General features: G+C 35.9%; 1 protein-coding gene across 1 annotated transcript in view; it reads right to left on the bottom strand.

Moving 5' to 3' along the window:
* Positions 1-27,542, bottom strand: part of ADAMTS6 (ADAM metallopeptidase with thrombospondin type 1 motif 6) — a gene marked incomplete at both ends in the record, with an annotated part of 155,581 nt that overhangs the window by 49,825 nt on the left and 78,214 nt on the right. Inside the window, 4 exons of the mRNA XM_082497197.1 lie at positions 2,836-2,899; positions 5,148-5,293; positions 13,494-13,601; positions 24,140-24,281. Coding sequence (XP_082353323.1) covers positions 2,836-2,899; positions 5,148-5,293; positions 13,494-13,601; positions 24,140-24,281 — 460 coding nt within the window. The remainder of the gene's footprint in view (positions 1-2,835; positions 2,900-5,147; positions 5,294-13,493; positions 13,602-24,139; positions 24,282-27,542) is intronic.

The following is a 27,542-nucleotide window of genomic DNA, read 5'->3' as shown; positions in this document are numbered from 1 at the left end:
CACTGCCAAATAAACTTCCAACAGAAAAGATGTAAAAAAAAGAAATATTTTTCATAAAAACAATGACAGATTTGCATGCTGTTAACACTTACATTAATCAAACATACCATTCCATTAAAAATGTCAAGGGCTAAGTACTATCATAAATCTTGAAACAAAATCTACTAGTCTCAGCAATTCTTAGTTATGTAGAACCCTAAATATTACTATAAAAGAAGTAGACTACAACCATCAAAACCATTAAGGCAGTAAGTTTAAACTTCTGTAAGAACCAATATGTTTATGCACTGGAAGACCATTCCCCAAAAATATGCTAAAAAAAGGATTCACAGTCAAACTGTAAGAACGGCATTTCCAAATTGCGTGGCCTGAGTTTGCAATTGTTCAAGATTTGTTTTTAAGACCTAGACAATGAAATGTAAAGTCTCCTTTCCAATAGCTTGTTTAAACTATTGATTGAAATCTGAGTACAGGTAGGGAATGAATATTTTGGAATAGAGGACTATAATCTTTAAAATATTTTGACAAATTGGAGCGGTGGTTTGAAATAAAGCAATGGATGCAAATTACTACAGTTGAACAGGAACAATCAACTGTGCAAGCACAAGCTGAGGGATGACTTTGTAAACAGCAGCTCCTAAGAAAAAGATTGGGCATTACAGAATCAGCACAGGCTAAATAAATATTGTCACTCCTGTAAGAAAAATGAACATAATACTGAAATGAGTAAGTGGAATCCCATCACTAAGATGACAGACTAAATTAAAAGTTGTACTTATCTCTGACAGGCCTCAGCTAGAATCCTGTGCAGAGGATTGGGCACCATGCTTCAAGAAGATGCGTGCTACTCGGATCCCAAAGGCTATTAAGACAGAGACTGCCTAGTGCACAGGAGACCAAGAAGAGCCATGATGGTAGTCTGCAAACACAGGAAAGGCTCCCATAAAGGTAATATTATCAGCTGTCTTCTTCAGGGGAAAGAAAGTAAAGGTCTTAAAGGATGGGGAAACATACACTGTATTTTATGAAAATTGTCCTGACTGCAAGGATACTGAAGAGACCTAATGATAGCACCCAGACTAGAGCGATCTCAAAACAGATCAGCTGCCTAACCATCAGTTAAGAATGGTTTAATGACAGTTGATTTTGCCTTGGAGCCAGGGAATAGCCTGAATGGCCTCCTCAGATACCTTCTAGATGTTCCTTCTGTGACCCTATAAGCCTCCTCTCAGTAATAAACAAATAGAGAATAAGGGAAGCAAAACCAACTAAGAATAAAACTGTCTGAAAAGTGCCTGACAATAAGAAATAAAATATGATAAGAATAAAACAAATCCTCGCAACGTTTCAATGGTATCATTAGGTAGCTATGGTACGATTGTTAATAATAAAAAAGCAATAAAAAATTGTTGTATATTTTGGAGGGAGCAGGATTACGCATTAAGTAAACTTTCTTGTATACTAGTTACTGTGGCAGACGCTAAATAATATGGAGATAAACATTTTAAATAAGAACACCTGGATATTACCTCACAAGAGTCCTCAAAGAATTAAGTGAGGAGGGCTCCAGTGTGCCAGTCTCCATTTTTTAACAAATCTTAGACTGTGTGTACAAACTGAGATAGTGCTAATGTAAAAAAGGTCATTATTTGAAAAGGACAAATAGAATACTCTAGGTTACAGTTACCCTGATATCTTGCCTGTGTGAACAGAGCAGCTGTGACTAGCAGTAGGAGGGTAATTTTTAATTTGGAAATTTGTAATAATGAGAATAACCTCCACAGAGAAGTTTGCAGAACTAATACTTACAATAATTAGTAATGATTACAAAAATAAGTTTTTTCAAGGAACCAGCACATTAACTATTGTATTTTTTTCCTGAAGTATATCCAAAAATAAACAGGTGAAACAACACCTTTAGGTGCAGACTCTCTGTTAGCAACTTTCTTGATTTGAGAAAAAAATTAAGCTAAAAAAATTGAAGCTAAAATAACCTGTTTAGGTTCATAGTGCTACTGACTTAGAAACTTACTAGTGAAATTCTTTATTGGTGGGTACTTTTTTCTGGTTCAATTTTTAACTTACTTGAATTTATAATTTAGGTTCATAATTTGATTTTATACATTTATACTCTTCCCCATCCCCTCAGTGGTAGTTCATTATTTGGTGGGCTTAGCTCTAAAATAAAACTGCATGATGATTCTGGTAATACAAGAACCAGTGGATACCTGATAGCAAAACAGCAGGTTTAAAACACACCAGAAGAAAATTTTCTTTTCCACAGAATGTTTAAGAGGATTGTGTAACACATTAGCACTGGAAGTTATAAAGGTATAAAAAAGGTAAGAAGGTTTAAAAGTGGATTCACGGAGGATACTTCCATTTGTGGCACTTCAAGTGGTATAGATATGACATGGAGCTCAAGAAATCTTTAGACACCCAGCTTCTGGAAATGCATATGGTATATCTATAGGAAAGTCATGCCTTGGCTGCTAAAAGTTTTTAATTTTTCTCTAAACACCTATTATTTGCCACTGCTGGGAGACAAGACACTGGGCTAGACAGACCTTTGCTCTGATGTGGAATGCTCCTTGTTCACCTTTAACACGGACGCTCAAGTTGAACTTATTCCAGCTAAGCATCACATTGAGACAGGGATCCTAACATTTAGCAAAACACATAGGATGCCTGCAAAATAAAACTGCCCTATAGGACTTTGCCAATAAAATGCAGAATTCACAGCTTTTCTGAAGTGGGAAAAAATGCACACATTTCTGCTAAAATGTAAAACAGACAAGTTCATCATACATTTACAATGGAACAAAATTTACTTACATCAGTATTACAGGAGCGATATCGCTTCCTTTCTCCAAGACAATATTTGCCTCCACCTGAAGGCCTGGAAAAACATGTTTTATGTGTCAGTATATGCATGAATACAAATGCAAGTTCATGAGATATACTAAAGCATTGGTGTAAATAAAAATCCAAGAGATATATATTATATAAATAAAAATAGAAGTACATGGAATTTTTAAGGTGAGATTTTAAAGTATTTTATTTAATAAGAATTGTAACATTTACTTGAACTGGAGCAGATACAAAACAACACTGGGTACTTGAAAATTGTCACTCACATGGTATTCATCTAGTTTGCATAGATCCCAAGCAATACAGTTTCATTGTATTTTGAACATACTAAAAAGGCATTGGTTTTAATTACTTGATTGCTTGGTAAAACTAGAATGAGAAATGTGTAAACAACCTATGTGATACTTTTTTTTTTAATCTTATCATATTACTCTTGAAAATACAACAAAATGAAGAAACACTGCCTGTTAAACATCAGAGCAAGCAAAGACTGCATTGTCTAGTTCAAGAAACTGATTCTGATTTGAATTAAGCAGTATTAAATCTGAGGAACTCCAGAGGAAGCAGGTTTCTATTAGTGTGAATAAGACATTGGCTCTTAAATTCCCAAACTGTTCAAGACTATCTACCTTCCACGGAGGTCAAATAATGAATTAACATTGGCTTAAATGTTAATCAGACATCAGCTCTTTGGCTCATAACTTGAAAGCAGAAAGGAAAAATACTTGATGGGTTTTTTTATAATAAAGAAATAAAAGAATTTACAATTAACTAAAAACCAAATCAATGGTATTTTTCACATTACAAATATTTAACCAGGCAACCCTATCCTTGAACAAAAAGGAATGTTTTTTCCTAATGCAGACATATCCCCCACAAATGCATTTGCTTGCTATACTGTTAAACATTTAATGTTTGTTCACCTTTTAACATAGCAACCCATACACATGGTGACAGGAGTAGTTAAAAAATCTTGGGAAATAATTCATGCTCCAGACAAACATTTCATTAGCATTTTTACACACTGCTCTGAAAAAAATAGTAATTCAATACATTATTCTCTCAGTAACATAGTCTGACATGTTATTGATGAACATAGATAATTTTCACTTTTGAATCCATTCAGTAAGTAGCGCTATTTGTCAGATTTGATAGTTACTGGTAATGATAGGAGGTGAACAGACCACCTTAAGCAGCAGCAATGTCACATTATGATGTCTGTCTTGCAGCAGGCAGTGTAAAGCTGATGTACAGCCTGGCTTGCAAAACACGGGTACAAGAAACAAAGAAACTAAGTGTACAGAGAGGAGAAGATACAAAAGGAGTGACAAAAGCCACAGAATGTTTTTTTGTGCAAGAAGCACAAAAGCTTAATGTTTTCAAGAAAAAGGGGTCTTAAAAACTAATAATGGTGATGGAAACAGTGATTACAGGACACAACAAGAACAAAATACAGAGTAATGAAACTATCCATCTCCAAAGAGCTGTAGCTGTGATGAGATAACCAGAACAAGGCAAGCAGCAACAGAAAAAAAAAGCAGTCAGTAATTCAGCAAAGAACAGCAATGGAAATAAACAAGCATTCTTCACCTGAGAAGAGCTACTGACTGACAGGAGCACTTACCTGACAGACCTTCTCTGGAAAAGTGCTCAAACATTGGAAAGTGGACAGATGACAGGACCAGTACAGACACACACAACAGATCAAGCTGTAGTGGAGAAGCTGACCCCTCTTGAGAGGGAGTAGATGGACCAATAGAGAGTAGTGGCAAGGACAGAAGTTGCTTAATTGTTTTAAGAGTCAGTGGGAACTCACAACTAAATGCTGGACATGACGGCATATAAATGTACTGTATGTATCTTAATATTACTAACTATGGTTTATATGTATGCAAAAGCTTGGAAATGCTGTGTTGTTTTTTAATAAGTATCTGGCATAGTTATTTTATATCCTAGGCATGCATTAGAGGTAATATGTCTTAAGAAATCTAAGGCATAATTTAAGTATATTTTGCATGAACAGCAAATTGCAGAAAGAAAATCATTCTGGTGACTGCTAAATATAAATCCAGCTATCTTTACAGTACATAAGACATGTTAAAAATGTTAAAAGTACGTCTAGTGAACTTCTCCTGTTTAAGTGTTTCTGTCTGCTATTTTGAAGACAAATGTTGGCAAACTAGCAATACATTTTTACAGATAACATATGAAACCACAGTTCTGAATAATTTCCAAATGTGTCTTTTTGTTGGCTCCGGCTTACTTTAGCTACTTACGCTGGACTGTCACAGTGTCTTATAGATGAGGAGACTCCTCCCCCACAGGTCCTGCTGCACTCTCCCCATATTGACCATGGTCCCCAGCCTCCATCTATGCTCTGCGGCCAAGTGCCAAAAGGTACGCACTCTCCCTGATAACACCACTGAAAGATTTCACAAAAAGCACAGAATTAGCTTCCAGGCTGACAGAGTTATCAGGACAGAAAAATATAAGGGTCAGGCAATGACCAATTATAGGCATTAGCATTCTCTGTATAGATAACAAGACTAATATTTTACTTTTTCTAGCCATGTTTAGACATTGGTGAGGGCATGTGTGATTTGTTAATTGTCTTCACTAAGTCCTGAATTATAGGAACCTAACACACACCAGAAGTTAAAGCCAGCATACAATAAAAGATTTTCTTTTTTCTTCATACATCCTCCTTAATGTTTCACATTAAAGGAACTGCAAGTTGCTTACGTTCTTTTAAACACTAAGATTCATTTCTAAGATTAGTTTAGTGAAACACCCTCCACTTAGGATTCATGTAGGGGCTTCATTACACAAAATGAAAAACTCCCCCCAATAGGATTTTTTAAAAGTATTCCCTTACATTTTATAAAAACAAAATCTGGATGAAGTTATGATGGAAGAAGAATTTGTTGCAGTACTTCATTTATACTAACCCTACAGACATAATAAAAGTAGTGCCAAGGCATTAAACATGGTACAGAAAATCATTATATAATAGTCACTGGCCACTTGTTCAGGGACAGAATGAACATGCATACTTCACTCTGGCAAACACTTAAACTTTGCAATATTGTTACTAACAATACAAAATGACTATTGTTACTAACAATACAAAATGACAATTAACACAAATGGACAATTGTTAAAATAAGTTTATCATTTCCTTGGCCAGAAACCTTTTTTAAACCATTCAGAAGTAATCTTGGAGCCCATAGTTCGATGCACAATCTGGTGTCTACCGGATCACAGAGAATCTGGAGTAGCTTGGTTAGATAACCCTTTGCCACCATTATAGGCTTAGATGACAGAGTAGAGCACGGCCTCAGGTCTCCTGTGACCTGAACCGGCAGATTTCACTTCCAAAAGGTGGGCATCTGCTGTTTAACTCCCTTGAATTCCCATAACAGACAAAGTATTGACCCTTTCCAAAAAGAAACCCAGACAACTTCTGTGTCCAAAATTAGCCATATAAATTTGACAAAAAGCACCAAGACATGCACAGAAGACATGGACAGATAGACATATCCCTGTCCCCTCATAAGCACTACTGGAAGACTTAGCGTTGACTTTATACTAATAGGTACAGCAAAGCCAAGCTCTTTCTTCTCCTGAGTCCTAAGGCTTACCTAAAGCCTCAGTCCCTGCAATGTGGGACACACGTAAACAAGTGAATACAGCCATTCACAATGGCCTGAATTACTCTATATATTTCTGAAAACAACTGAAAAGAGAATTTAACCTTTAGTTATTACTTGGGAAAAAAAAAGAATTAATAAGAGTTTTATATGAATAAGGATTGTACATGGTGTTACAGAAAATGAATAAAAATCCTCATTTTTTCATTAGAAATTTCATTTGGAATAAAAGATACTTCTAGACTGTCAAACCTGTCAGAGTCTAAGTGTGTAGCTCTGTAGAATGTACATTAAAATGATATATTAATATTAAAATATGTAGCTTATCAGCACATGCACCTAGACGCAATAGTTTTGCATATGAACACATGCTACCATTTAATATAATATTTCCTTATTATATTATTTCCTTGCTATTTCCACATTAACGTGAAACCCGTAGCATTATTTTCTAGCGACATTCATTCTTGTTTCTTCTCTCAAAACATTTTTATCCTCCATGACCTCTTTTTTCTCTATATGTGCCGTACCTGTTTCAAAACACAGCTGCTATAATCCAGCACATCTCTGTTTACAAGCCCCATCCTCTATCAGTTAAAGAAACAAACCCCAAGCATTACTGTGTCTACAGAAAAGATAAAGCAGACTACCTTAAATGTCAGTTCAAAATGCATTGCCTTTTCTATCAGGTCTGGCCAGGACAGAGTTCTCCTCATAGAAGCCCATATGGTGCTGCGTTTTAGATTTGTGACCCGTGTGGGCAACGCACTGATGTTCAGCTGTTGCTGAACAGTGCTTGCACACCATCGAGGCTTTCTTAGTTTCTCAACCTGCCACCCAAGTGAGTAGGCCTGGGCAAAAGGTTGGGAGGAAACACAGCTGGGACAGCTGACCCAAACTGACCAGCGGGTACAGGGTTAGAGGGTATGACCCCATACCCTGTAACATCATATTCAGCAGTGAAACTGGGGTGTTTCCAAAGTAGCCACTGCTCAGAGGCTGGCTGGGGAACAGTCTGCTGATGGGAGGTAGTGATCTTCTGTTCTCTTTTTCTTTCTTTTCCTTTCACTTACTAAACTGTCTATCTCAGCCCATGAGTTTTTCTCACTTTTGCCCTTCTGATTCTCTCCCTCATCCCTGGGGGTAGTGAGTGATCAACAGGGAGGGGGAGTTATACTGAGGAAAGGAGGGTTTATCCTTCTTGGAGTTCTAAATTTACAAACTGGAGGTTTATCCCATTAAGCAGACATCCATCAGAGGAAGGTACCCTTCATATGGAGCTTCTCTTAAATCCAGACTTTCACTGAATGTCTGCATAACACATAATGCAGTCCGTATAGTGAACTCACATTTTTAGCTAGTATAGATGGCACAGGATTTTGCAATGCCTCTAATCGTACAATTATGATGGATAATGAAGTATTTATGTGAATTACACATGAGGGATTAAAATCTTCTGGTTTTCTTTTCATTGCAGTGATAAATTAAGTCATAATGATTTTATTAACCGAAGACAATAATCTCATTGCAGCATTCTATTAAAGATGCCAGACAAGTACATGAACAGTCATCTAACACTAAATTCAAAAGCTAAAAATTAAAATGCTTCTAAGAGTAAAAATGCATGTTAATAATTTAATTAAAAATACATTTTATATATTACAAAGATGTCAAGATCAAAGTTAAGAAATGAAAGACACTCAGAGTTAAAGTTAAACCCACATGAATGTCACATATGTAAAACAGAACATGAAAACCATCCTAACTCTACACTAATATCCTTGTATACAAGAAGCAGGCGCATTTTACCTGTTTTATTTTTCCAAAGCTGTGCAAAATCCCTGTAATCTCTCATTTCCTCTGCCATGCAAACATCATTTTCCACATTCCCATATTCCCCTGTTAAAACTCCTTAAATGCTAGTTTTTCTCCTCTACCGAAGTTAAATCTGAGGATATAATGTTCACTACAGTGTCTCCTCTTAATTTTCTAGTGAAAATTTATCTTTCACCAGGAGGCAGTGATACATAGAATGTCTGTCAGAGTACTTCAAAATGAACAAAATCTTCATTATTTCTAATGGAACTACAGAAATATGCTTCCTCCGCAAACTGAGCAACCTCATCTGCTATAATGAGGTAAGGACTACTGAGTAACCAGTATATGAAGAAACAAGACAAGGTGACAGCTACTTCAAAAGAACAATCCTTCATGAAAGGTTTAGAACTGAAATGTTAATTTTTCTGTAACATTGAATAAATAACTTTTGATTAGTTCAGCTAGAATGACAGTGGTGACGCATTTGAATATGTACAAAATGTGCAAAAAACTGTGAATAATGTAAGACGTCTGAAATTTTTCTTGTAGACGTCATTAACAACAAAATAAAACATGATATTGTGGCACATTTGAGATCACTTTTGTATGAATATTAGCTGTTTGACAGAACTAAGATTTACAATACTATGCTTTTAGAAAACACACAGGAAGTACTCCAATACTGAGGAAAAATGATTTCATCTTTGTAGGAGGCAGAAAAAAGATCAATTCAATTTAAATTTGCCATCTCAGTTTTAACAATGTATTTTCAAACATTGCTTCTACAATCATTTTGCAACAAAACTCCATGTCAAATAATAACTTAAATTTAGCTTCTCTTAATGTCCAGTAATAACTTAAATCATCACACAATCTATTTAAACTGTTCTTTTAGCACACTGTTTTTTCACTTTTTGCACATTTGCTCCTCATTTACACCCCCAGAATGCATCTAAACAATGATGTTAGAGAAGGTTACTTTTAAATTACTTTAAATTCAAAGACAAAATAAACATTCCTATCAATTTGGTCTTGTTGTTTTATATGCACCATTTCCTCATCAGAGTATTTTAAAAATCTACCAGTTCCCCTTCACAAACACGTCTGAGTATACCAGAGAGAAACTTCATGTATATTTAAAATTATTATTACAAATTAGGAAAATGTGTACATTTTTGAACCTAGCCAATAGGTAAAACCCTTCACCAAAGCATGAACATATTAAAGCTTCAAAACAAAACAGATGTACAATTTCCATCAGTAGCAAGAAACCACTCTATTCTCTTCCCCTGCATGCAGAAAACAGGTGAGTAACTTGTGGAAAAACTCTAAATACCTTCAGGCATAGGTAGACGTCTACTGTGCAAAATTTCAACCCAAAGAGTTTGGCAGGTTTATATAAGCAATTGGAAGAAGGATTTATAATAGAGTGTTAGGCCATTTTTATTGTAGAAAACCCTCCCAGCTCCGCCAGTAAGATATTAATGCACATTGCATCAAATTTTTTTACAGCAGTGAACACCATTTATTATATATTTGGACAGAGCCCAGCAAAATAGGCCCTAATCTGGTTGTGGCCTTTAGGCATGACTGCAATATAAATGTAGTAGTAGTAGAAGTAGTAGTAGTAGTAGTAGTAGTAGTAGTAGTAGTAGTAATAATAATAATAATAATAATAATAATAATAATAATAATAATAGAATGGTAACTTTTTCTCTTCAGCATGTAGTAACGAACTACTTATTTGAAAAGAGCTTATGTTTCCTGGTTTTTGCTATCAGGAACTATTCATTTACAGGCACCTTTGAAGCTGTAGTTTAGATACAATTGCTGATTGACGAGAAGCTCAACATGAGTCAGCAATGTGTGATCGCAGCCCAGAAGGCCAACTGTATCCTGGGCTGCATCAAAAGAAGTGTGGCCAGCAGGTCAAAGGAGGTGATTCTGCCCCTCTACTCCACTCTCGTGAGACCCCACCTGGACTACTGCATCCAGCTCTGGAGTCCCCAACATAAGAAGGACATGGACCTGCTGGAGCGTGTCCAGAGCAGAGCCATGAGGATGATCTGAGGGCTGGAGTACCTCTCCTATGAGGACAGGCTGAGAGAGTTGGGGCTGTTCAGCCTGGAGAAGAGAAGGCTCCGGGGAGATCTTATTGCGGCCTTCCAGTACCTAATGGGGCCTACAGGAGAGCTGGGGAAGGACTTTTTACTCGGACATGTAGTGATAGGACGAGGGGGAATGGCTTTAAACTGGAAGAGGGCAGGTTCAGATTAAAAATTAGGAAGAAGTTTTTCACTTTGAGGGTGGTAAGGCACTGGAACAGGTTGCCCAGAGAGCTTGTTGAGGCCCCATCCCTGGAGGTGTTCAAGGCCAGGCTGGACGTGGCCTTGGGCAACCTGGTCTAGTGGGAGGTGTCCCTGCCTATGGCAGGGGGGCTGGAACTCGATGATCTTCAAGGTCCTTTCCAACTCTAAACCATTCTATTATTCTACAATTCTCTGCTGGTAACAGGCATGAACAGTTCACCATTGTAAAACAGTCCAGGTTCTCTCATTTCCCTCTAAAATCACAGAATCACAGAATAGTAGGGGTGGGAAAGGACTTTTGAAGATATCTAGTCCAACCCCCCTGACAAAGCAGGTTCACCTAGAGCAGGTTGCACAGGAATGTGTCCAGGCAGGTTTTAAGTATCTCCAGAGAAGGAGACTCCACAACCTCTTTCCTCATGTTGAGATCGAATTTCCTGTGTTACAGCTTGTGCCCATTGCCCCTTCTCCTGTCAACAGGCACCACTGAAAAGAGTCTGGCTCCGTCCTCTTGACACCCACTCTTTAGATATTTATAAGCATTGATGAGATCCCCTCTCAGTCTTCTCCAGGCTAAACAGAACCAGGTCTCTCAGCCTTTCCTCGTAAGAGAGGTGCTCCAGTCCCTTGATCATCTACATAGCCCTCCGCTGGATTCTCTCCAGTAGTTCCTTGTCTTTCTTGAACCAAGTAGTGCAGAACTGGACACAGTACTCCAGATGCGGCCTCGCCAGGGTGGAGTAGAGGGCAAGGATAACATTCCTCGAGCTGCTGACCACGCTCTTCTTGATGCACCCCAGGATGCCATTGGCCTTCTTGGCTACAAGGGAACATTGCTGGCTCATGGTCATCCTGTTGTCCACCAGGTCTCCCAGGTCCCTCTCTGCAGAACTGCTTTCTAGCAGGTCAACCCCTAGCCTGTACCTGTGCATGGGGTTATTCCTCCCCAGGTGCATGACCCTACACTTGCCATTGTTGAACTTCATTAGGTTCCTCTCCACCCAACTCTCTAGCCTATTCAGGTCTCGCTGAATGGCAACACAGTCATCTGGTGTGTCAGCCACTCCTCGCAGTTTTGTGTCATCAGCAAATTTGCTGAGGGTACACTCTGTCCCCTCATCCAGGTCGTTGATGAATATGTTGAACAAGACTGGACCCCATACTGACCCCTGGGGAACACCGCTAGTTACAGGCCTCCAATAAGACTCTGTGCTGCTGATCACAACCCCCTGATGATGGAACAAGATACTGATGACTGGGAAAAGAACTGATTAAAGCCTCTGGCAAGTGGACATAGCAACAGTATCTTAAAGCATCTCAACTTGTTGCTTTTAGTCTCATGGTTCAAAACATATAAATTGAGGTAAACTGTTCATTGTCATTGACAAGGAGTGGTGGTCCCAAAATAAAGCTAGACTGTTGATTTAAGAATAGGGGTCCTAACATTTTTCTATTACTCTAATAAAAGGTTAACATTTTTGGTAGAATGCGAAGGTCTCTCTATTTTCATTGGCTAACTCTAAGCACTCTGTTTTTTTAAATGACCACTTCAATGAATTTATTTAACATGGTTTACCGATATTTCCAAACTCAGCATGGAAAAGCCATCAGAATGATGCTAGGTCATGGGCCCTGAATGAAGCTGTCAACAAGCATTAATAAACTGTGACAGCTGCCCAAAGGCTTTCATTCTTTTTGTTTAAACATCAGATTGCAAGTCAAAATGCAGTGTAATCTCTGTTGAAACTAGCTCAGCTAGCATGGCAAAAGTCAGAATGAGAATAGATGTCTGTAGTCGTTCGGAAAAAATCCAATCTAGAGCTGTAAATCTTATGGACAGATGCAACAACTCTTGGGCAGACACCTGAAATTGTTTAATATAATAAGCTCTCTTCACTTTGTAGAAACCTGCACAAAATATATTATCTTGAAAAAAGGCATAAAAAATTCTCTTTTTTTCCCCGTACATGTCCTGTAAATTAATAATTAAAATATTTTTCTCTCCTCTTTAAGATCTGCATAGATTTTGCCTTGTAATTGAGAAGCACTCTTTTACTATTCTTAATCTAAAACTAAGTTTCAGAACTTTGTCTGAAACTACTGATATACAGACATCTTTTTAAAATCAAAATTCACATGTTCAGACACAGTAGCAATACTTACGTATTGCAACACGGCCTTCTGTGCTTTTCTGTTAGGCAGAAGAGTTTAACAGACTGAACAGCAAAGTCCTTTAAAGCTAAACAGTTATGCAAGTATATAACTGAATACTAAAAGAATAATTCAAAGTCAAAACAGAAAGGTCACTGAGAAATATGGACTTTTAGAAAACCCTTTTATTAAGGCAACATTTTTTCTAAATTGCTTGTATGATCCAGCTTATATCTGAAGGAATAAAGATTCTTTTATCTTCTAACAAAATAATGTTCAGGTACTAGATCTATGTTGTACATTTTCAAAGTCCATGCCAGACCTAGAGTTGTAACAGTCCTTTATGGAAGAGTGTTAAAAAATGTAATAAAGATTAAAGTACAGAGTTTTTTTTAAAAAGGACTAAAACGATATAGCGAGAGTATGTAACAGGGTGGGGTTTTTTTGATCCAGGCTACAGAATTTTACAGAGAGGATAAATGTTTTATTAAATTACATATATAAAATAATTGTGAAATAATTCTTGAGGACACTTCCATTAGGATGCAAATGTATTCTGAAATAATAACTCTTTTTTTGAAGTCTTATAGTTGCTTATAAGTTCTATAACTTATAATTTTCTAGTTTTCTTCCTGTAGCCTTTAAACAACAAATTGATTCTTTAAAGATAAATATAAATAAAATTTGTACTCACCCCCTTTTCAATGCTCCCTGTTTGGCAAAGAGTACCTTCAGCTGCTGGAATGCTGTTGGTAACACAGCGGTTACTTTTGCTAAGGCACCAGAGCTCTCTACACACTTCCTAGGAAAGAAGGCAGAAGCAAGTTGATCAGAATAAAAGCCTAACATTGCTTCCAGTCCTCATACACACATATATACACAAATTTATTTTGAAAAAATATGAAGAACTGGGTTCGAGAGATAAATCTATAGATGGTTGTGAAACATTCTGGAGCAATTTCAAAGCCACCATTATTTTACCTAAGAATATTCTGCCAAAAAAAATTCTGGAAGCATGAAACTGTAGACTACAAGAATGTGTTTTTCCCACCTGCCATGCAAGTAATGTTTTATAGTTGCTTTTTTCTGGATTAGCGCTAATACTGGGCCTAGTATATTTTAGTGTTGCTCTCAAAGTAGTCTTCAGATGTGCCGTAGTATCTCCATTACTGTCATTATCTGCTTCAAAATTACACAGTAAAAGGATATTATTAATTTTGAAATATGAAGCAACAACAATTATTTTTGTTTGCTTTAGTTAAAACCAAAGTTTCTGAGCTCAGACTACTTGCATTCCTCTTCTGTAACACCTGCTAAAACAGTGCACATGTATTTAGTACTAATTGAGCTATGTACTAAAATATTTTATTTAAGCTTTCTAGATTTGCACCTAATATTTCATAAATTATTTAGCCTATCCTATTTCCCTAACTTGTCAGTGTTAAACAAACATAGGTTTTCAAATCATCTTTCTTCCTACCATATTTTCACATTTGGTTTTCACATTTACTCATTTAAATTAAGCCAGTTCTGTTGACATTGGAGATTCATTGTTAAAACTACCTAACGGTTGAAATTCATAATGTGGGCATGATCCAAAGATGGCTGAACACTGGAAATCTTCATAGTTGCTTCAGTTGCCCTTGGATTTGGCTATGTATGCAGAACAGAATTGGAAGTGTTTTGCTTTTACAGTAAATGACTTACATGATAACCTTTGTTGTATTACTTTGAGATCTGTGCAAGAGTTCACAACCTGCTTATAGATATTTTCTAATTTTTGAAGTATTTTTTAAAATTTGAAAGATACTCAGATCTTTAAAATGACATTATGGTAGTCATTACTATTTCATTTTATTTAACTGCTGCTTGAAATCTTATCCTACAAATAATCCTCATATAGATTTTATTGGCTGAACCTTGGTACAAAGAGCAAAAAGGAAAAGACAGTTTAAGTAAATTAAAGTTATTAGGTGTCCCCTCCCCTTCCCCCCTCCAAAGTTCACTGTTTCTCTGAGGAAATTAATGAACATCTGGTACCTAGGCTATCTTTTCTATACACATCAACAGGAACAACTGTTAAGTTTTACAGTAAGGTTCATGTTTCTTGCATTGTACTGCATATACAAATGGCGTTATTTATATCTTGTTCACTATCAGCCACAGGAACAGCTCAACAGTACAAGCTTTTCTTAAATAATGCAAAATGATTTTCCAAGTTTAAAATTAGCTGGTACTGTTATTGCAGGATTGTTAATACAGTGTCATTATTTTCATGATTGGTACAAGCAAGTTATCTTTTTAAAAATCCATTAAAAACATGCCATATTAGAATGGTCTGAAATGATGAGGAATGAGTACTGATGATTTCTGGAGTTTCCATCCAATTTTTGACAATTGGGCTTAAGCTATTTTGTCCTATTTGGTGGGTGGCTCTATGAAAACTTAAGCAAATTGTTAATCCTCTTTTAAGGGGAAATACTGCCACTTGTAAAAGCATACATGCAGCCAATGTAGAACCATCTTACTTTTCAGTTTAGAATTTTGCATTGAAAAAATGCAAACAGTATAAATAACTACTTACTTATATTTCTGAATAAAACACTTGCTTTTGCCACTCAGCTGATAAAATTTTCAGATTAAGATACAAATTCACAAATAAATATATGGTTTAAAATATCAAATAGAACAGGGAAAGAACAGAAGATACATCACAAAGACTCTTGAAAAATCTAACCAGATTATGAATTTCACAGCCATTAAGGTGCTAAAATTCCACACTAAACAAAATTCATATCTAAATCAAGATGAATCCAAACTTCCATACAGTATGGATTTCAACGTGAAAACCTAAAATAGGTTCCTTTCAGACACAGTATGTGGTGCTCCTGTCATAATCCTGCCTTACTGACTTTTACATTCATTTACTTGTTCATTTTGTTGAGCAAAATTAGCATAATATACTTGCTTATGTTTCATGTGTGGTTTACATTGTCAAATTGTAATTATAAGTGTCAGACTGGGACGATCCTACTTGTGACCTTGTCTTTATTTTGCATCTGATCGAGTTCAAATGTTTAAATTAATAGCTGTGCTGACTTCACTGTGAAGTTTGGTTCAATGTTCTAAAAAGCCAAAATTTCAATTGCAGCATGAAACAAAGATTTCAATCATTCCAAGACAGACAGAAGCAAACAATCCGATCTGGATAATGGTCTGGAATTCGAAAACATCTATATTCAGGGTGATTTGAATCCAGAATTCTAGTTTGTGCTCCAGAGTTTACATGCAGAATTTCACTTTTGATATGCTTACACAAGTATACCATCTATATATTAACTTATGTGGGGAAGTAATAATTAAAACATGTATTTCATTGCCAGGCTAACATATCCACAAACAAGAGTATTTAAAAATTTCCTTCTGATAGGATTCTTTCTGTATAGTCAGGATTCTTTGTGGTACTAGACTCCTCCAAATTCACTGAACTAACATCACCCAGACATTTTAAATCTAAACAAATAATCATATGAACTGTGTGAACTGATGGATGCAGCGATCCAAAACAATTTTAGTCATCCATCTGTTTGCAGGATGATTCTCAGCACATCAGCACAGCTCACCTCCCTACTCCACAAAATGAGAAAAATATATTCCTTCTTCTTAAATTCCCTTTGGGAGATAGAATGAAAAGCACTACATCAAACCTAGATATTATTACTGACATAGCCTAAAAGTCCTTATTCAGACTTTAACTTCAGAAAGAGTTTGCCTCAGTAAATCCCTAAAGACAAAATGAAAGTAATGTAAAAATGGGCGGTATCATACCATTAATATTTGAGCAAAAATCTCCGTAAATCAGAAAGGAGTTCTGTTTGAGACAGATATACAATATCCAAAAAGCAATGGAATATCTCCTTATGGAAAACCATGCAAAACACAGAGGATTTATTAACTAAAATAACACAATGTATTGATTTGTAGATGTAATTCACATTAAAAACAAGAAATTAAAGTATTTTTGTAATTGCTTTTAAATATAGCCAAATGTATTTAAGGAGTTGTTTATTTTCCCATGCTGTTTTGCATTTATAAGAAAGAGTAGAATCTGAGGTACATTCTCCACCACCCTGTACATAAAATGAAAAATACCATTAATAGTTATCTGAAAACAAAGAAGATATCTAAAAAGAAGTGCAAAATCCATCTGTGCTGTTATTTCGTTAAATGAAAATTGAATTATTCCAGGTACTACTGTGGCTATGTCTTCTTTATTTTCAACTGATTTTGGAAAGTTAACAGAGAAATTCTGACTAAGGTGCATAAAGCTTTCTGTTCTCCAGCTCAACCCTATACCTGGTACCACTTTAGTTTCACAGTTATTAATTTGAGATATTTCCTCACTACCACCATCCTATCTGTGACTCTCTCTAAGCAACTGTTTTTAACAAGCCAGCCTTAAAAACGTATGAGGAACTGCCCTAGAAGGATCAGGCCCAAAATCACTAGTAGGAAATATACTGCTTTTTTCACACACTAACACGCACCCATGCATGCATGCACACCCACCCACCCACACCCACCCACCAACATAAGGTGACCCTTTAGGGTAGCCTTTCTTCACTGGAGGACACAGGATGAAACTAACATATCTTTTGCCAACATTAAATTTGTGTGAATAATTTACTGAAACTAAGAAAGAAGAGTAATACGAAAATCAATCAATGACCTTTAAGTCAGACTCCAAATGTGTGGATTTAATAACTATTAATTTGTAAAGCAAACAAGGGAAAGTGTTTTAAAAATCCAGGAAACATAAACTGAAGCTGAGGCCTTTCACAAGATCAAGACAAGATAGATGACAACCTGTAACGGTGTATCTTAGGGCTCCATGACTTCAGTTTGGAATTCGGATGCTTGTATTTGCAGTAAATTAAACAAAGCTGAACCCATCTAGAGAAAAAAAACAGCAAATCAAATTATCTTCCTTTTGCCTAAGTATTATCAATGATGGAGCCTCTTTCTGTTGTGTCATGCAGAGTTACATATAGGCATTTCAAATTATGTAACATCTAAGCATCCTATATCACAATCATCAGAAATGGTAACAATACAGCACAAAGAAAACTCAGTAATATGAGCAAAGTTCAAATTGCTGTGCTGTTCCTAAAGTTTTCAACACTAATGAAAGCCTCCAACAAAACTTAGCAGTTTGGCCCATAATACTAAAAAAAGAAAGACGGGAAATACATTCACAATGCATATTAAACTATAATTTGGGAGTTTCATTTTTTGTTCATAAATTAAAAAGTTAATCAAGATTTTATGTTATTTCAGCACGTTTAATCTATAATATGCTGCATCTCTTGATGAGCATTTGCTAAAATAGAGCATAAAAATAATTAGCTTGAATTGTAACTTACAATTCAGACCTGAAAAGCATCAACCTAGAGTATTTTCAGCCTCACTGCTGAAATACTGCCAGCAATACAATTGAATCTAGAATACTGTAATTATGGGTGAACTTCAGAAGGTTCAAAGTTTAGTTCAGATAAGCACCCAAAAGTTACCATATTAGCGCTCCACTACCAAATGCTCATTAAGTGGTGCAGCATGTTATGAATCACAACATGCTGAAAGAATGTGAAATAGAATCCGAAGCTTAATTCGTACATTCGTATTACGTTACCAGCATTCTTTCCTAAATATTGGGTGCTTATGTGAACCTTATGGAAACTACAGAAGCCCCAACAAGGTCAATCACATCCAAGTAGCATCTTCCCTTTCAAACCCATGCAACCTATCCCATCCTTATTCAAACCACATTCCAGTATCTGGAATCTTATTATTGCTTCTACTATAATCTAACGCACTCCTCCTGCTTTGATCACTAGCTTGCCCTTGCACTTTTTAAGCAGCTTTCGTAAGACCCAGGCACATTGGTGTTACATCTGCATTTCTTGTGAAAGTGAGAGAAAGAGAAAAAGAAAGAGAGAGCATAAGAGAAAGGGGGTTTGGAGACAAAATAGTCCTAGAAAGAAGAAAGGAGACTATGGGAATTTGTTAGAAAAAGATACAGGAAGGATGTAAAACTACTTTAGGATTCAGAAAGAGGAAAAATTCTGGGATTTCCCTTGGCTATACACATCCTAATCTTAAAAACAAGAGGGAACAAAATTCTCTTTAAGAACAAAGCTGGAAGTGTTTCCAGTGTTCTTAATTACAGCACAATCCTGTAAGTCCTTACACAAGAAAAGCTCAAAACTTTAATCCTTCTAAATAAAAAAGGCCTGCACAACAGTGATGAGAGGTTTTGCACTTGACCAGCAAGACCTTATGAAATAAAAAATAATGGAAAGGTTGATAAAAATGACAGAGTATAATACCAGGATCTTCAATTCTTCTCTTCACTTACACATACTTTCAACACCAATTTGTGAGTAACGTAATATAAATCTACTTATGCTCTACTAACAAATACCAAGTTTAAAGTGACTTAGCTATGGTACAACGTATGAAGCTGACGGGAAAAATAGTCAGTTTTCAGTGAGTTACGAAGTACTATGTACAGATTCAACTGAATGAACAATCCTAGTCATAGTATCAATGGGTAAGGGAACAAAAGGGAACCAGTAGTTCTGGTGCAAAGATACACCAGTGGCTTCTCTGCCTTTCCTTCTGAAAAAACAGCTTCCGGAAACTGCTTCCACCTTCCTATAAAAACCCTACATCAAGCTTTATTTAACTGAAGTAAATCACATTAGTGCTTCATTCAAAAAGTGGCATTTTTATTCACTAACATTAAAGTTTATATCACCTGATTACACGGGTCAATTGTAATTCAGGCTTCTTTGTCCTGGAAGAAATACTGTAGAACCGTTGTGTATAACAATTTGTTTAATCTCCTGGATTTGAAAGTTAGTTGACCAATGCTGTTTTCTTTTGGTTATTACTAACTAATTCAGTTAAACTGTTCTGTCTCTGCACTGACATGTGGGAAACTAGGAAGTAGCAAAGGTATGACAACTGCATGTCCTGTATTTCTGTAGTCAACACCTTCCCAGCAACTTTCCATTAATGATAATTAACTTTATGGCCACTCCCCATAACTCATTAAAAAATTCCTAGACACAACTAACACAAGGGAGCTATTGAAGGCAGCAGGACTCCTTATTCTGAGAATATATCTTCATTCTGCCTGTTTACAAGCAGTAAGTTCATAGCTTGAACTCTATCTGTCCTCCAAAATGCACTAATAAAATCTGAACAAAAACTGGTATTTGAGTGTAAACCTATTTTTGTTGGCGAACTAAATGGGGAACTTAATTGCAAACCTAAAACCATGACAAAGAAGAGAGCTACCTGTCATCAGCTAAAATATATTACCTGATGTGTTAAACTCTAGTGTGAAATACGAAGAGTGGTTCTGCTGATTTCAGTGTAGTCATGTATGCAAAGGAAAGGAAAATTTGTCCCAGTTTCTCCCTACTCAAAGTATCTACTGACACTGATGATGGTGGAAAAGCACAAAATGCAAAGCAATATACCAAAGAATTGTAAGTCACCATCTCTGAAACCCATGCTAGCAGCCAACAGCTTCACAGATCATAAAATGCACCACAGCAGTATCAACCATATGCATAAAATATTAACTGCTATTAAAATGTCTGAGGTTTTAGCCTCTGTCCTAAAAATGTGGGGACCAGCTCTAAAGCAAAGCACTATTTTGAACCACAAAATCTGTAAGTTACCGTCAGGCATATTCCAGGTATTTCTTAAACTCATAAAACACAGAAGTTCAAAGTCAAGACTGGAATTTTTTCCTGAGTTAACCCAGAGACAGCTAAGAGCCAACTGTTATTAGGCAGATGCTCAAAGGTTAAGGAGGTAAGGACTCAATGAGAAAAATTCTCCTTACACTCACTCACCTAAACAAAAGGATTGAAAAAGGTTCTGAACTATCAACGGAAGAGGCATACAAACAGAGTAAAGAACTGAGACACACTTGACAACAGCAGAACAGAATTCATACTGCATCACCCTAGAAGATGTAGCATATCCAGTAGCTACATAAATGAACAAGAGCTAGAGCTGTTCCTAATAACCTCTAAATCTCCCATGCAGTGAATCCAGTAAGATACCTGAAAGCATGTAATGCCTTTAGGAAAAAGCTATTCATCAGTATTATATGGTGAAATTTACACCATTACAATTTGGCTCACTGTAGGTCATAATGTAATGTTCTCCTGAATCTGAAAGTGTAGCCTGTAAGTGAAATATTTTAAGTAGCTTGAGACATTGGCCCTCAATTCTTTATTCTAACTATCTACTTCTTCACTCAAATTCTCTAAAATTGCCCATGTAGCAGAAATGGTGGAAAGTATAAAGAACAATGCACATGTAACATTAGGAGGATCACTGTCTACTTGCTAACATGCTATTTTATGTCCTGAGTAATGTGCTCTAGGCAATCTTGCTTTAAGCAGGGGAGTTGAACTAGATGATGTCTGGAAGTCCCTTCCAACTCTGAAAATTCATGATTCCATGATTTTTTTAACTCAAATTGCTAAAGTATCTCTTGGAATTCCTGTCCAAGTTGATGCGCTTGATCAACGCAGGGAAATCTGATCAATAGCCACAATGCTTTTGCTGGAACAATTCTGTCCGTAAGTGACTAAACAGTTTAATTAGGTCTAGTAGTTACACTAGTATTGAAACAACTACCAAAGAGCTCCTTTTAAGGTCAAATTGGCACCTTGTAAGTAAACACACACACAAAAAGTCTTAATCATTCAAACACCTCTCCATGTATTCAACTGCAAGTTCCTAAGTGAGAAGGGCTTCAGGTACTTAAATGTGCAAAATTCTTTGCAGGATTAGGACATGATCTAAGCAACAGACAGTTTAAAATAAACATACAGAGGGAATGGATGAGGAACTATGGGAGAAAAGGCAAAGAACACAGAGTAATATTAAAGCCAGGCGGCTGAAAGAGGTAATTTTTCTAAAGGCCAGTAAGACATTATGACAGAATGACAAAGCAGAAAGAACATGAAGATTTTTCCAAGTTACTTTAAAAACAACAAGTATCTCGACGGCTACATCAGAAGTCAAAGAAGACTTGTAATTTTTTGGCCTATGATTTGAGAGTTCAATTGTTTCTCCTGTAACGTGTCACCATCACAAATCAGTAAAGAACATGAGCAAAAGAAAAAGGCAAGCAATTTTCTCTGATATTTCCCTCCAGTTTAGAATTTATTTCCTTCTGGGTCAGCAAACCTCATGTTGGAAAACCTGTTCTGCCCCTTTTTTAGCAGGCACTTCAAATAAAAAGTGCTAAAAGAAGTGCTAGACAGAAGTCAGTATATGATCTAGGTCCACTGTTAATTAGGGATTTTTACTATGTTCTTCTGTGCATAGCTGCACGTAGATCTGTTAGAATAAGATCAATGAACTATTAATGGCATCTTCACGTGAACAGCACATCAAATAGGAATATCCAAAGCACTGACTGTTTACTTGTGAGAGTGAAAAAATTTTGGAACGTAGATGCTATTTTAAATGCATATCATTTCTTAGTGTGGGTATTACCAGACTTCTGCAATAACCTGTTATATTAGTACATGCAGACTGAATCCTTTTATTAAAAATAGTGGGTTCTTCCTGAGACACTTAAAAGTTATGCTCACATTGACGGCACACTGATGGAACACAGTACAGTATATCAATTCAGAGGACTTCTAACGTCACATGAAGACATAACTTCTTTTAACTATTGCCTCAATTAAGTGTCAATCTCTTTTTTGTAACTATAAGGGAATCCCCAAAAAAAGACTTTAAAACAAAAACAAAGCAGAAGGAAGAAAGCCAAGATTACCTACACATCTTCATTACTTTCAATTGTTTGTGGTTTAGAAACCAGTTTAAGAAAGTGTACTATGCAGTGTGATCACCACAACAATGATTACATAGTTTAATGGTGTTTGAAAAAAATAACATACATGTGGACAAGCCAGGTTTTGCACATTATTAACTTTCCAGTTTAATTTAAAATGCAGTATATCTCCAAAGGTTGTACTATAAATCATGGATTAAATACCTGAATATTTCCTTAGTCTGAAAATAAAAAAGTGCGTGTGGTGAGAATTTGTACGAAAAATGAAAAGAAAAAGAAAGGTATTACTTAGATGTAGTGACAGGGAAAAGGGCCCTTAAAGAACAGCGGTGGAAAGTGAGAACTTAAAGAGGAACAAAGAAGGCCGAAAGAGGTTTGACGAGGGATCAGGAGTAGAAGCCCCAGTCAGCTAGTCAGCCAGCTACATACAGCTTTTAAATCCTTCGCACAACGTGATCTCCCAAAGAAGCATCCCAGGAACAATACTGTATTAATCATCCCAGGGATATTAAACACAGACTTTCTTTGTAGCTAGCATTTATAGAAGTAAATAGAGTATAAACTCAATGATTGTATTGTTTTATTTGAATAATCTAAAAATTAAAATATTATTAAAACTATTTACTTTTAAACCACTAGCTATGCTTTCAAGGTTTATTTAATTTAGTCTCCGCTGATTATTTGATGACAAGCATGGCAGAATGCATCCTTTTACTACATACTTTGGGGTGCAAGATTTTAAGTAAGTATTTATAAATTTATTGTGTAATGGCCTAAGCGTGCAGGTTTTTATTTCTACTGTAAATTTATTTACTTTAATTATTACACACTGGTACTTGCAGCCAAAGCTTTGCTAGTACTTAGTTATTCGGTATTCTATTTAGCTATCTAGCTTCATGTTCCTCTGTTTCCGTAAGTGTACTTCATCTTTCCAAAAAGAGAGCTGAACAGTGTGAGACACAATAAACTCAAAGTAAGGAGGAAAAAAAAAAAAAAAAGAAAAGAAAAGAAAACCAGACCTGACAAATTAATACAAGTACAAAAGTAATGTCAAAATGTAGCCTTAAATTGAAAAGTTAAAGCCAACACAACAGATTTCATGTTTCAAGATTAATACAATGTGAACCTGACATCATTTAACTGAAATCAGGGAAAATTACAAGGAGCAGGATCAAGTGTTCTGGGCTCCTTTTTTTCCTAAAATTAAAGAATGCTTTCCCCAGCTCATTGTTACCCACACATTTTGGTGTACAGTACACACAAATGACTCAAGCAAAAGATGCAGCATAAGGATTAAAATGTACCCTTTGCTTACGTATGATGGCACCAGACACGCTATCGGAAATTTGTAACCCACTACTGCATCTAACTGAAGATTTATGTTAAAAAGGAATATATACAAATGACTAAGCAGAACACTCAGCATAAGGATTAAGACTTCTTACCCCATATTTACATTGGCGGGATGTTGCTCCATACTGGAAGCGACACTGTTCATCAGCATCATACACCTGACCTGGGGCCACAGCTGGATAAAGAAAGTCACGCTTGGGAGGCTCATTATCAAGGCAAGTACCACGGCCCGAACTGTTCAACATAAAGGACCAAATCAATTAGGAATTCTACTGACTGTAAATCACAGTAATGATATCATGTATCTAGTTCTTACTTTTAACAGCACTGGGTGTGAAACAAGTATGATTGCAATAAACAAACAGTAAGATGGTACACCCATAGTAAAAATAAAAAAATAATTAGAGGGAATTAAGATATTAAAATAATTTTTCATCATTATTATTATTAACAAAAATGCTTATTTTAGATTGTTAAATAGATTTCACACATTATCCTTTTTTAAAGTGTGATAATTTCTGAGCCACACAAGACTGATTTTCATTTTTGTTTTAAGATTCCTATTTGTTTTCACTGAAGAATAGCTACATTTGGTCATAGGATGAAAATAAACAAATTAAGCAAATAAAAGAAATTCAGTTTACAATTCTTAATGACTCTTCTGATCCTTCAAACAGCTGAGTACAATCAAAGATATGAGCAGCTCAATTGGTTTATATAAAATACATTTAAATTTCAGTATGAATAAATGTTTATAGGATTAGGACCTTAACATGCATGCTTTTCTTCCATTTGAGGGAACAGAATAGTTACAGTGGTTAAAATTCTGCATGATCTTCAAATTTACCTATACTAGGGCAAGCGAAAAACATTGTACAGATCCAAGATCTCTTCTAGTCTTAAAAATTTCATGTTAGAACTAAGATATCATCTCTGAAAAATTTAATATTTTCTTCTTTATATTCACTGTTTTGTTTGGTGGTTGGTGGCTTTTTTTTCCAAAATATGTCCATATTCAACCACAATATTTTAGTGTAGTGGAATAAATAACAAAGCAAGCCAAATGCAGAAAGAGTTCTGTTTAGAAATCTTTGTACTTTGGTAAATATAATGATTCAGTTTTATTTAGTCAGTGTGCATAAAAGAGGACAGATGCTTTTTTACTTTCATTTCACATGTGAATAAGTGAGGATTTTTAAAGAATTCTTATGCCAACACTTTAAATTTTTTTCCGACATTCCTAAAAATTTTGCCAGCACTTATGGTTTGTTTTTTTTTCCAAATCTTTTCCATGCACCTTGCCAAAGAAACATAATTTCAGAAGTGAATGTTCTACACTGTTTTTTGGAGATCTCAGATTTTATATACTTTTCATCTGCAGATAAAAAAAGAGCAAAAAGCCCCCTTTAGCTACACATTTTATGTTCTCATTTTAACCCTATTTTATTAAATTCTTTGAAATACTACAATAAAACCTTTGGAAAACAAAACAAAACAAACAAACAAAAAAAAAACAACTGCCAACCATTTCAGAAGAAGGCAAACAGCAACTAAGGCAATAACTGGGTAAATACAGAAAAAAATATGATATTCTATCACTCATCCCAATGAATTTAGTGCGATTCACCTGCGCGCGCGCACACACACACACACACACACACACACACCCCATCAGCTGAAATCTACCTTTAAAATATCAGCCGTGTGGTTCTGGCATAAAAAATAATGTACTTGCTCCTTTGTTCCAGTTTTAATTATTTCAAGCGTATATATTTTCTAATAGCAGAAGTTGGGAAACTATTCTACATTCTTCCAAAATATTTCAGTCTTGTACTTTGCATGTATGGGGAGTACATGTGAATAACTCCAATATGAAAATAACTGAAGTACAATCTGATTTTTCTGCATTGTCTGGACCAAACTGCAGATAGGAACTTTGCTTAAACAAGCCACATGAAGTTTACCATTTGACATCAGGTTGAGCTAGTACTGCATATGATGGGAACATTTCCATCAATTCCAACAGTGCAAGAGTTTGGTCAGTAAACTGTGATCCTGTAAACAGACAGCCAAGGGCACATCATTTAAAACCCCTCATTACCTTCGGTGACTCTCTCCATAGGCATATGTACCACCGCACAGATTAGATTACATAATCTGATATGAATCTTTACATTGACTCAATTTGTAAATTAAAGTCTATACCTACTCTGTCTCTACAAGACATGTAATTGCAGAAATGTAAGTCAAAATCTGTGAAGAAAATACAAAAACGTGCCTCTTCTGCTCTAACAACAGGATTTTCACAATAATGAAATATTGTTGTAGTGTTAAAAAAGCAAGAAAATTACTACTAAGCAGTCATTCGCTTATCAGCTATATTACATCACCACGTCTCAGACTAAAAATTTGTTTCTTTTTCCTTCTGCTTCAGTTCTATTGTTTCTCTCAACTAGCTGAACAAAACTGACACATTTTACAAACTTAGTGTGAGAATCTCGTATTGTGTGAATTGAAGTATTTCCGAAGAGAAATAGCATGCATTATAAAACACATTAATAAAACCAGGGATTTTCTATTGGTAATGAAAGGTCTCACCAAAGCTGTGCAAAGGATGAATACAGGCTGAGGATCATATAACCTTTCCAGAACACTTCTACTGGATTCAGGAATGCTGTGATACTCTCGAGTCTATGTCCTTGTTCTTCTCCCTTTCTCTTTGCTCCACCAAAGCAAAAGCCATACACTTGAGAAAAATATCTGCTAAATCTAGGGGAATGAACCAAAAGTGTGCAAGAAGAATAAGGGCGTTGGAGCACGTTATAAACAGAGATCTAATAGTTATATTCAATCAGCCCTACAGAAGTGAAAAAAACCCTTTGTGTAGATGCAAAAAAGATAATAGGAAAGAAAAGAATCCCCAAATACCTTCATCTCTGCCATTTAAGAAAATTTCTACTCACAATCGCTTTTGTGCTTTGTGATTTTATATTATACAGGAAGAATATACACGGTCAAAAAATCTACAGAATGTCCCTGCAGAGTATTTACATTTTTGAACAGAGTGTGGATAAACCTTTAGTGTCTGCAATAGAAATAAGATGATCTCAAACTCATCCTTACGTTCCATTTACTCCACAAGATACTACCAGTACTCATTTTCCTAATTTTAGGTTCACTTCATGAGGTTTTATGGGACACAGGGGGACCAATTTCAATTATGAAATAGCTAAGCTTGATGCCATTTCATCCCAGTATTCCAGCGTAGTGTCTGAGGAGATGTTTGTAAAGCAATCTACAACATAATTTAAACACTGTTTTGTATTTTAATATCACAGAATAGCAAACTAATCTTCTGTTTGCAATGACATCAATGATAGTAGAGCATTCTCTGAAAACTTAAGATCTCAGACATGCTGTCACTGCTAACTGCTTGGCCAAAATAACAGCAATGAGAGATTCAATGTTAGCATCTTTACAGACTGAACAATTTAA

This window comes from Vanellus vanellus (assembly GCF_965231255.1).
Source record: "Vanellus vanellus genome assembly, chromosome: Z".
Taxonomy (NCBI): Eukaryota; Metazoa; Chordata; class Aves; order Charadriiformes; family Charadriidae; genus Vanellus; species Vanellus vanellus.
Note: the sequence above shows the minus strand (reverse complement) of the source record. Positions and strands in the feature narration are given on the sequence as shown.